Source organism: Cydia fagiglandana, chromosome 24 (assembly GCF_963556715.1).
Source record: "Cydia fagiglandana chromosome 24, ilCydFagi1.1, whole genome shotgun sequence".
Taxonomy (NCBI): Eukaryota; Metazoa; Arthropoda; class Insecta; order Lepidoptera; family Tortricidae; genus Cydia; species Cydia fagiglandana.
This window is the reverse complement of record NC_085955.1, coordinates 2,384,710-2,397,195: the sequence shown is the minus strand read 5'-3', so window position 1 is coordinate 2,397,195 and position 12,486 is coordinate 2,384,710. Positions and strand designations below refer to the sequence as shown.

The 12,486-nt window shown below is 36.8% G+C and overlaps 1 protein-coding gene across 2 annotated transcripts in view; it reads right to left on the bottom strand.

Annotated features, from left to right (window-relative positions):
* Nucleotides 1–12,486, bottom strand: part of LOC134676240 (uncharacterized) — a 57,358-nt gene that overhangs the window by 13,409 nt on the left and 31,463 nt on the right. For both annotated transcript variants that reach the window (XM_063534562.1, XM_063534563.1), the window contains exons 14-19: nt 11,731–11,842; nt 9,695–9,784; nt 8,521–8,655; nt 7,711–7,804; nt 6,914–7,015; nt 990–1,098 (exon numbers count right to left, since the gene is read on the bottom strand). In XM_063534562.1, coding sequence (XP_063390632.1) covers nt 990–1,098; nt 6,914–7,015; nt 7,711–7,804; nt 8,521–8,655; nt 9,695–9,784; nt 11,731–11,842 — 642 coding nt within the window. The remainder of the gene's footprint in view (nt 1–989; nt 1,099–6,913; nt 7,016–7,710; nt 7,805–8,520; nt 8,656–9,694; nt 9,785–11,730; nt 11,843–12,486) is intronic.

The window sequence follows — 12,486 nt, the reverse complement described above, 5'->3', positions numbered from 1 at the left end:
CAATGAAGTATTGTACTCAAATTTCGTCAAGTGGACGGAAACTGACACCGGACGAAAACTAGCACAATGACCCTATTTGAGTTACTTACAATAAAATAAGTCTGTTAAAATTTATCACCTAATTAAAGCATCTAACGTGTAAGCTAATATTAATAATGGTCATTGTTGTTATTTTAGTTTTAGAAATTATATTTTTAGGTATTTATGTTTTAAATAAATAGTTAGTTATTTGTCGTTAACCTAGGTAAGAGAGGTGCCTCCCAACACAGGTCCATTCATTGCTTAGCGGGTGGCTCCATACCCTAAACCGTGGCCACGTGTTTTTAAAAGAAATAAAAATAATTGTATTAGTACGACTCTTTTCTTACATTTTGTATGGGTCGCGGCGAGTAGACCGCAGGCATATTTTTTGAGAATGACCCTTAATACAAACTGTCAACTAAAAGGCTTGCTACACGGTCGCCGACAAGCCCCCAAACCGCGTGGCCTTGGCCGGTCCCGGACCGTGTAGACAGTTGTTACCAACAAAATTTGACCAAAACTGACCAAGGACAGACCAAGGTCAGACGGTTAGAAGGCTTGTCGGCGACCGTGTAGCAAGCCTTTAAGCCGGATACTCATTAGCGAGCCGTAACCGTAACCGTTGCATGTACTGTAACCAAAAAAAAGCCGGATACTCATTAGCGAGCCGTAACCGTAACCGTTGCATGTACTGTAACCAAAAAAAAGGCGGATACTCATTAGCGAGCCGTAACCGTAACCGTTGCATGTACTGTAACCAAAAAAAAAAGGCGGGTACTCATTAGCAAACCTGCGAACCACGTACACACTATGTTTTTTGGTTACAGTACATGCAACGGTTACGGTTACGGCTCGCTAATGAGTATCCGGCTTTTTACGGCAATCGGGCCGGGTCAATGTACGAAGGGACAATTGTACAATGTCAAGTCTATGTGGAGAGCGTCTATTCTGTACATAGAGTTTAGTACCTTATGTGTAAATCGTTCCTCCACGTTAGGTCTTGGGAAGAAGGTGCCGTCAGGTTGCCTCTGATCGAAGTAAACGACATTATTGTTGACTGCAGACGAATAGGAGTACCTGAAAATAAATCATTTATTACTAAAAATAATACGGTTCTCTATGCGGTTCACATAAAGTTTATAATTAAGTGAATAATAAAAATAAATTAATATTGTCCTTCGCTGCCTGAAACACAGGGAATCCTAGTTCAGGTATTTGTAAATCCCTTGTCTCTGTATAAATTCTTAGTCTTGTTCAGAACGCATCTTATATGACGTCATGGACGGCCGATTGCCGTCCGTTCGTTCTGGTCGTTAAGAACAACCACTGTACTATAGGTACTTTTCTCAATAAATTATTTGTATTTTGTACTATGGCTATAAACTTTTAGTAATTAGTGAGTTTTTGTTCAAACCCCGGCTTGTACCAATGAGTTTTTTGGAACTTATGTAGTTACGAAATATCATTTGATATTTACCAGTCGCTTTTCGGTGAAGGAAAACATCGTAAACCGGACTAATCCGAATAAGGCCTAGTTTCCCCTCTGGGTGAAAAGGTCAGACGGCAGTCGCTTTCGTAAAAAGTAGTGCCTACTTCAAATCATGGGATTAGTTGTTAAGCGGACCCCAGGCTCCCATGAGCCGTGGCAAAATGCCGGGACAACGCGAAGAAGAAGAATTAGTGAGTTTTGGTTGACACCTGATGGTATCTAAATAGAGTAAGCCCAAGACAAGTCTGCAACGATTCTGATAGCACACACAGTACAAGTGTTATTTTAGAATAGTATAGAAAATATTTATTTGGCGTAAAAACATACATTAGGTACAGTAAATTAACCTCTAGCCGCCCATACGTCAAACCTTGCCAAGCTAAATGAAAATTTATTTTGTCAACACAAAGTTCAAATTAGAATGGAACAGGAGACCTTTTTATAGGTCTCTGGGCGGCTAGAGGTTAAATAAGAAACGTACACCAAATAGGTTTTAAACGTCAAATTTCTATGAAATCGCTGCTTACTTATCTTGGTCTGACTGTAAAATCACCAATCTCATAGATATACAGTTACGCAGAATTTCACCGGATGATTTATATGTAACACAATATTTTAACGAAGCCTGTTAAATTTTGTATCCAAAACAATTATGCTTAATTGTTCTATGTTTACTTTCTTCGGATTTTCTTTAATTAGTGTGCTGTATTACATGAGTGATGAGATTCAGAATAACGAGCTAAGACTTTGCTGTGTATTCCGTATTTGAAATTCTAAATTGAATATTAGTGTAGTATAAATAAAGGTAGTGGTGGACCCCGCAGTAATTCCTCAGCCAGAAAAAGCTTTACAGTATGATAAAGTATCAATAAATAAAAAGTATTGTATAAATTTCCAAAGAATAATAATAATAGTTAAGATTTAAGTAAATACCTAAAGTCTTAAATCGTTAATATCTTTTTACGGAAAATTGCTCCGTTTAAACTTTCTTCTCCGGACATGTTCATGTAACGTATTGCAACAATATATGAAATATCAAACAAAAAAATCCCCGCAGAAATACCAATATTAACAAAATATAATTTTTTGGCGTGGCTTGGACCGGAAAATTGCTCAATCAAATTTTTTCACTGGAATGCCATTTTATTGCCGATTTATATGTACATACAAATTGAAAATCTAAAAAATTTACCATGTAACTATACTTTTTTTTAGAAATTGCCTTTTTACTCGCTGTGGAAAATTTCTCTATCCATTTTATTTATTATATCAAATATCAAATATCAACATTTATTCAGCAAATAGGCCACAAGGGCACTTTTACACGTCAACATTGAATTTACATAAAAGCAAAAATAATAACATCAACAATTTTATAAAATAAAACTAACAATTCAATCTAACGTATTACAATTACTAAGAGATGTATATGGTCTCTTAATGTCGAATTACATACAAAATACAGATAAAAAAACACACACAATAAATCTATAATATTTAGAGGTGTAAATGTCTCTAGGTGTCAGAACTATAAGATTATATAGTTTATCAAGTTATCCTTAAAGATGTATAGGGTCTCCAAGAGTCAATATCCTGTATAATTAATACATTCATTAAGAGAAAAGAAACATACGAGAACAGAATGAGGCGTCTCACTGTAATTAATTAATAAAAATTAAGTTACTAAGTATGTATAATAGCTCGTGTTAGCTTAAACAGACCAGTCTCCACAAACAGCACCCGTTCACGAGTATGACGCGTATCTCAGCCATCGTCTCCCTCAACCTTCATTCGGGAAAGTGGCGACCCGATCAACGACGCCACCGTAAGCAAAGACTTTTAAGCGAGCATGACATGTTCAAGCTACCGGCCTATATTAATATTAAATAGTAATAACATGTAGCTGTAAGACACTGCATTTTGTGCTCATATGTTACATAAAAAGACAGTATAGCTTCACATAATTACTAGCCTAAGTTGACTTAGAGATGTAAAGGTCTCTAAGTGTCAGAAACATTAAAAATATTGGTATGTACAATCAAAAATAAAAATCAAATAAATAAATATGTACTTAGAGATGTATAAGGTCTCCAAGTGTCCAAAACTAAAATTACATTAAACAATATAATCAAGCGAGAACATCATTGTCTCATGTGTCAATTCTACTGGACACTAGCATATTTAATTCACAATGTAAAAAAAAAACAATATTTATTTAACTCTTATTATACTAATGAAATCAAGCTACCGGCTTAAAAGCATCTCTATCGTTTATAAAATCATTTACAGTGTAGTACGCCTTACTTAACAAGGAGCGCTTAATGTGCGACTTAAATTTGTGAAGTGGTAAATTCACTACACCAGTGGGGACTTTGTTATAAAAACGTGTACAGTTCCCGACGAAAGACGTACTAACCTTACGGAGGCGGTGGGCGGGCACAGCAAGTTTATGTTTGTTTCTAGTGTTATAGTTATGGATATCACTGTTAACCTTGAATTCGTGGATGTTTTTCCGAACATACATAATATTCTCTAGTATGTATTGAGATGCAACGGTAAGAATGTTAACTTCTTTGAATTTCTCTCTTAGGGATACTCGAGCGCCCAGTCCATAGATGGAACGTACAGCTCGTTTTTGCAGCACAAATATTGTCTGAATATCTGCCGCTTTTCCCCACAACAGAATTCCATAAGACATAACACTATGGAAGTAACTAAAGTATACCAGCCTGGCCGTCTCTACGTTTGTCAGTTGTTTGATTCTCCTCACTGCATAGGCTGCTGAACTAAGTTTTCCGGCTAGAGTGCCTATATGTGCATGCCATTGCAGTTTGGAGTCTAGAGTGACTCCCAGGAAAACAGTTCGATCCTCAAATTCCAGCGTATCACCTTTTATTTTAATCTTGCTGTTATTTACCTGCTTGACGTTAGGTAGCGTAAACTTGATGCATTTGGTTTTCTTGGCGTTCAAAAGCAAATTGTTTGCCGTAAACCAGTTTACAATGGTAGATAGCGCGTCATTAATGCTCTCGAAGCTATTTTCCTTTCTGTCCACTTTAAATATAAGGGAAGTGTCATCTGCAAATAACACTATATCATGTCTATCTTGTACAACTTTTGGTAAGTCATTAATGTATACCAAAAACAGGAAGGGACCAAGAATTGAACCTTGAGGCACTCCGAGGGCTACCGGGGACCCCGCCGATTGAGTTCCATTAATAACTACTCGCTGAGTTCTATCCGAAAGGTACGATGAGACCAGGTCAAGGGCACTAGCTTTTATCCCATAGCGGCTTAATTTTCTCTTTAAATTTTCGTGATCAACGCAATCAAATGCCTTTGACAGATCACAGAAAATTCCAACAGCATCTTGAGCTTTTTCCCAAGCATCAAAGATGTGTTTTAGAAGTACCGCACCGGCGTCAGTAGTTGATCGACCTTTGGTGAAACCAAATTGATTGCTATCAAGCAGTTTGTTTCTGTTGAAATGTGACAATAGTTGATTCAGAATAAGTTTATTGAATTAAGTTCACAGTTTTCTTTCCATTCAACTATAAAAACATCCAAAAAAATAACGAGCGTATTCAAAACTAAACATATCGGGAGCAGTGTATAGGGAGCGGGGTGTACAAGGGATGACAGTTCTTTTGGATATTTTGGATTTAAGTATATACGTGACTACTTAGTATATATTTAAAAAGAAATCAGGCTGAGAATTTTTCTAGTCTCAGTTTTTTATAGTTCTAAAATACATAAACTTGGGTATGCATTTTTTTTTGGATTTTCTTACCCACTACGCCAAATTATATTCTAAGATCATATAAGGAAAAAATGGCAGAGCAATTTTTCGATGAAAATGAGCGCCAAAAAAGGAATTATCGTAAAAAAAATATTCTCATGTTTGACAAAAGTTTTAGATTTTTTTCTAGTATCACATACTGATACAAATAACTTATTTGGTAAAATAATTTTGGACGGAGGAATTACTCGGTTCAATATATAAACAGATTTGTATTTTTACGTATAAATACCTAACTTCGGAGTGGTTTTTTTTTATATTTATATGTTAGTTTCGGCTCATACTATACAATAACCAAGCAAAATTTCATCGACTGAGAAATTAATGCATGGGTCTCCATACAACAACTTGCTTCGTTTACTACACTATATAGCTAATGGCGATGTACCTATAAGTCTGTATCTTTAGGTATTTAAATAAAAGTAAACAAATAATTTGTACATTTTCGGGTAGTTATAACATTTGTTGGATAACCAACCAAAAAGGACGTAGTTTCAATTAAACTTAATGCAAATACCGCTTTTTAACTTAGGAGGGCAGAGTGACTGAGTGACCTTATATGACTTTAACCTACATTATTTTATTGATTATAGGTTAATTGTGATGATAATGACGACTAACCTAGTTCTGTGGGTATACTGACAGATACTGTGGGTATGAGTAGATGGTCTACTATCCCTTTCAAGTGGTTTATAATATGGCTCTTGAAACCAAGATAGGTATGTACTTACTATATAGACGGTGTAGATATCGTAAAGATGTTGATGATTATAATGTTGATGATGATAGATATTGAGAGGTAGACGGTGTAGATCGTGACGATGTTGGTGATTATAATGTTAATGTTGATAGATTATAGGTTAATTATGATGATAATGACAACTAACCTAGTTCAATGGGTATACTTACGTCCATTTGAAAGCGATAGTAGACCATTGTCTGGTTTATATGACTCTTGAAACGAAGATAGGTACTTACTATGTAGACGGTGTGGATCGTGACGATGTTGATGATTATAATGTTAATGATGATAGATTATAGGTTATGATGAGTGAATGACAACTAGTTCTGTGGGTATATTGACGTCCATTGGAAAGGGGACCATTTGCTGGTTTATATGGCTCTTGAAACGAAGATAGGTACTTCCTATGTAGACGGTGTGGATCGTGACGATGTTGATGATTATAATGTTAATGATGATAGATATTCATAGATTATCGGTTAATTATGATGATAATGACAACTAACCTAGTTCAGTGGGTATACTGACGTCCATTTGAAAGGGATAGTAGACCATTTTCTGGTTTATATGGCTCTTGAAACGAAGATAGGTACTTACTATGTAGACGGTGTGGATCGTGACGATGTCGATGATTACAATGTTAATGATGATAGATTATATGTTAATTATGATGATGAATAACAACTAACCTAGTTCAGTAGGTATACTTACGTCCATTTGAGAGGGATAGTAAACCATTTGCTGGTTTAGGTATATGTTGAAACGAAGATAGAAACTTACTGTGTAGATTGCGACGATGTTGATAATTATAATGTTAATGATGATAGATTATAGGTTAATTATGATGATAATAACTACTAACCTAGTTCTGTGGGTATACTGACGTCCATTTGAAAGGGATAGTAGACTATCTGCTGATTTATATGGCTGCCGAAGCGTAGGAAGTCTTCTATTGATCTCGTTACTGAAACAAAACGTAAAACGCACGTAAAACACCCTTAGGGTCACTTGCACCATTCACTAACCCGGGGTTAACCGATTAGACCTGGGGTTACCATGATTACCAGTACAATTTGACATTGGGTTAACGGTTTAACCGCTTAACCCCGAGTTGGTCGAATGGTGCAAGTAGCCCTTCATAAGTTTAAAAGCGTAAATTATGACTAGCATAAAAATAAGGAAACTTTTGCGTTTCCTTATTACCAGACATCGTAACTTTTACAGCATTTTTGGTGCAGCTGAGTGGTGTTAACGGAATTGGTATAGATAATTCAAACTATTTACTGAAATGGTAAATTAAGGTTAATATTAACGTAATTAATGCTAATTAATCATTAGGGTTGAAATTATTTATACCGTTTCCGTCAATTAACACCGTTCCGTTAACACCACTCCGCTGCACCAAAAATGCTGGAAAATGTACGATGTATGCTTTTATTACTCACAAAGTAACTACAGAGATAGACGACCAACTCTTATAACCGTAATGGCTCCTCTACACGATGGGCCACCGCCGGCCACTCCAAAGGACGCAGCCATGTGGTAGAATGAGATAGCAATATCACTAGCTCGCTCTAACGCATAAATGCGTCCCTTGGAGTGGCCGGCGTTGGCCCATTGTGTTGAGGAGCCATAAAAAATAAAGTGAGACAGACTTACTTTCCTCTCCGTTCCAGGTATCGAACCGTGATTGGTTGACGTGCGACGCGTATACAGTCTTGTCGTGGATCTTGATTACTATGTCAATGTGGACCTGAAAAATATAAATAACTGATTTGCAAGACCGAAGTGATCCCATAAGTGTTCCGTAAACAAAGTTTTGTACGGAACACTAAAAATATGGTAGTATAATTAAGTTATGACCGAAAATAATTTAATGTTTAACAAGCAGGAAAGCTAACTTGTGTACAGCTTTCTCTCCTGTGGGCAATAGTTAACAGATTATAAATTGTAAATACAGAAAATATCAATGAAAAAATCAACGGGTTGCACTCCGGGAGTGCCGGCAGAAGTGAAAACTGATAAGCTGATAGCAAAGTTGCATTTTATTCACATGTGAGGCAAAGTAATCAAATGCAAATTTTGAGTTGTTTTCTTATGGATGCTGGTAGAATTATTATTAAATTACTATTAAATGATGATTTTGGATGATAAATATTTAATAACATTCATTTGGATTTGATTTTGTTTGATATTTTACATTTAGTATTTGCTTCAGGTTGGTGTGGTGAAAAATTTTGTGTTTCACTCGGGGGCAAATTTTGTTTAGCCAATTTTGGAATCTTTCGCTTGCTTGGGTATCAATATTAGCACGAGCGGTTAAACAACAACTTTGCCCCCTTGTAAAACAAATAACTATTATCACAAGGATAAAGCCATTCATAATAAGCCTGCTGAACATGATTTTGAGATTAATATTTTTTTATCCAGGCAATGTATTTCATGGCAGGCGTTTGTACAAAAAATTACCTCCTCTGACGGCGTTGACGGCACTTTAAAGGACCTCAGAACCTCCACCAGATTCTCAATCTTGAGTTCCTTTTCGTTGATCGTGTGGATTTTTTTGAACATATTCGTCGTTACACCTTCTGCTATTACGTACACCTGTCCAAAAAGCAGGATATGAATTAGATCTCTAAGTCATATCCTGTGGAAATCGATCAAGAGTATCTCCAGAATCGCATAAATGTCAAATTTGACAGGTTAGATCTTAAACATATCGTTATCGTATCTTGGTGATGTCTAAAAGATATCTAATAGACGTCTATTTCAAAATCCGAATCCCATAGAAACAAAATCACATAGGAACACACCTTACAAAACAAAGTCCTCCACCGCGTCTGTCTGTTCGTATGTATTCGCGAAACTCGAAAACTACTGAACGGATTTTCATGCGGTATTCACTTATCAATAGAGTAATTCTTGAGGAAGGTTTAGATGTATACTGCCTTATTCGAAATTCAAGATATTCACACGAGACACACGTACTAGATCCATTCTAGATACGTTATAGTTTAGATATCAACTAGTTCTCTTTTGCAGCGCAATTCGGGCAACCAATGTCACTTTTACGTTAGATTGAGTAAGATATCAGATATCTTATATCTAATAGATCAGATATCTAATAGATTCTATTAGATGTGAATTGGATCTCTAAGTCATATCCTGTGGAAATCGTTCAAGAGTATCTCCAGAATCGCATAAATGTCAAATTTGACAGGTTAGATCTTAAACATATCGTTATCGTATCTTGGTAATGTCTAAAAGATATGATATCTAATAGATATCTATTTCAAAATCGGAATCGGGCCCATAATTTTCGACGACCGGTCTGGCCTAGTGGGTAGGTAGTGACCCTGCCTATGAAGCCGATGTTCCCGGGTTCGAATCCTGGTAAGGGCATTTATTTGTATGATGATACAGATATTTGTTCCTGAGTCATGGTTGTTTTCTATGTATTTAAGTATTTATATATTATATATATCGTTGTCTGAGTACCCACGACACAAGCCTTCTTGAGCTTACTGTGGGGCTTAGTCAATTTGTGTAAAAATGTCCTATAATATTTATTTATTTATAAAAAAAAAAATTGTTAAGGTTTTGTGTAAGCCGGGTGGTCGCTAGTAGTATGGTAGGTACTTACCGCTATATGGTGCGGCCGCCGCCCGCCAGTTGACAGTTTGACAGCCGCGAATGCTGGCAACGCGTTGGTAGGCTCTCCAACGCTCATGAACTGTACAAAATAACACATTTATTAAGAATAAATTAAGATAAATGATATTTAGAATAGATAAAACCATAGGTTGGGCTAGTACAGCTACCAAATGGATGCTTCGAAATAAGCGCGGATGTGGCAGGCCCAGACGGAGATGGCGGAACGACTTAGACACCTTCGGCGCGATTCGAACTTTAAGATATTCACTAGATATGAAATAGTAAAGATATGTGACGTTCCACGCAAAAAGGTACTTTATGGCGGCTGGCGCTTACGCTTATATTAACGCAGCTCCAATATCCAGTTGGGGGTATGGTACTTTTTGCCGTGGAACGTCACATATCTACTATATCTTATCTAGTGCATCTCTAATTCATTTCCCGAATCACGCCGCTTAAGTGGTATCCAGACGGACCTGAAAATAATTGGCGCCAATCTCATCTAGCGTCACAGAATAAATAATAGTACTAGGTACCTACAGAAGACTCACTCTCTAACAAAACGCGTCTGTCACGATCAGCACAGATATAGCCGCTAGGTGGGCACAGCGCCACGCGCGGCTTATGGCAAACCCCAAAATTGGGGTCGAACGGATGTACTTTTAGCTACCTGTAGCAAAGCGACGAAATCGCGGAGTGAGCCACGCCTACTAGCGTCCACACGTTCACAATTTAATCACCAATTTTAGAACCATAAACAAACGCATTTGCAGATCCTAGCATTCCATAGATACTAGCTTCGAAGATTGGCATTTTTTGTGCCCGCACCTCCTGATTTGATCGGGCAATTGAATCAGCGAGTCAAATTGCCGTTTGCGTCCGCACCTCCTGATTCGATCGGGCAGTTTTTTTTTTTAATAAATTAAATAAATAAATATTATAGGACATTCTTACACAGATTGACTAAGTCCCACAGTAAGCTCAAGAAGGCTTGTGTTGTGGGTACTCAGACAACGATATATATAACATACAAATACTTAAATACATAGAAAACACCCATGACTCAGGAACAAATATCTGTATCATCATACAAATAAATGCCCTTACTGGGATTCGAACCCAGGACCATCGGCTTCGCAGGCAGGGTCACTACCCCAAATTTAATCAGATTGACGAATAATTTACTAATCTGGATAGTTACGCCTTTTATTAATAACTGGCTGGAAAAAGCTCAACAACGGGAGTCGTGGAAATCAAGAAGCCTTTGCCCAGCAGTGGGATACTATAACATGCTATTAAAAAAAACCATAGACGTACAATAAGAAATGATAATACTTGGCTCTACAGTACCAGTAGGTTAATAGGTATCGACAAAAAATAAGCCATATGCCTTCAGTAAGAAGATGCATATACACGGTGTAACATGAGGAAACCGAATAATTATAACCACGCATTTCTGAGGTCAAAAGAAGGAAAAAATGTAATATGAGTTTAGGTCAATATCGCAAAAAAAATATTTTTTGTTTTGTTTTTTCCATTTTTTGAATGTTTGTACATAAAAAATAAATGTTATTGGTAAATTTGTCACTTCAAATTGATTTTTACATTATTTTTCATATAACCTACTTTTTGCAAAGTGTTACTTGTCACTTTTTGACATCTATCAATAAGGATATTTAGACTACGTCCCATAGCAGCAAGATCGCCATCAAAAAGGCGTTTTGCACTATGTAACAATAAAAATACTTGTTTTTTTTTAATCGGTATTAACTCTGAAACTAGGCGAATTTCAAAAAAGTTTATAGGACATTTCTGTCTCTAAATATGATCAGGAATACGCTGTTGAAATTATTCGGTTTCGTCATGTTACACCGTGTAAGTACTTCGAAAAATTCGACCTGCTGCAGTGGCCCAGTGGCCGAATGGCACAGGCACCTGCCGCGATAGCAGAGGACGCTGGTTCGATTCCACTTATTCTTAGTAAATGACATTTATTTATTTATTTCAGTTTATTTTCAAAGGTACCTGTAAAGCGGCAGCCACCTCGTCGTTAGTGCTGACTATGTAGTTGTTAGTCGCCCAGTACGTGGAGTCCGGGTTCGAGACCTGACTCGCCACGAACGGCACATAGTATGACCTTGGAAAAAACTCATATTTTAACATTCCCAGCTATACTCATGGACGAATTTAGAGGAACGCAAAAAAAATGTATAATTACTGGATTACAGCACCAAAATTAATTTCAAAATGAGTAATTGTAATTTTTTTGCGTTCCTCTAAATTTTTCCGATGAGTGGTAGATATAAATCATGAAAATAAGTTTTTGGCAAAAAAATCATTTTTGGTACAAGCTTTTATCGCTGACTATACTTTTCTTACGACAGACAACGAATAAATACTCATCAAGACAATTCTAAAAACCCCTAACATAATTAGGTTACCTTGTTTCATCACAGAGTTCCTATGGCCACCTCCTGTCTCCATCATCAGATCAGCTCGATGGTACCATAATATTGCATTGTCATCCGATTTAGTTATACATGCATGCAAAATTTCAGCTCAATCGGAAACCGGGAAGTGGATCTAATTTAACTTGCAAGATTTGATTACACACAGACAGACAGGCAGACAGACAGACAGACAGACAGACAACGGTCAGGTGAAACTAAATAAAAGCTTGTAATAAATGGTAAGTTCTATGACATACGGCCTAAATTGGACAATGCTTAATAAGATGTCACAGCGATACGATGCCGATTACCGGCACCGACAGGTCGGTAT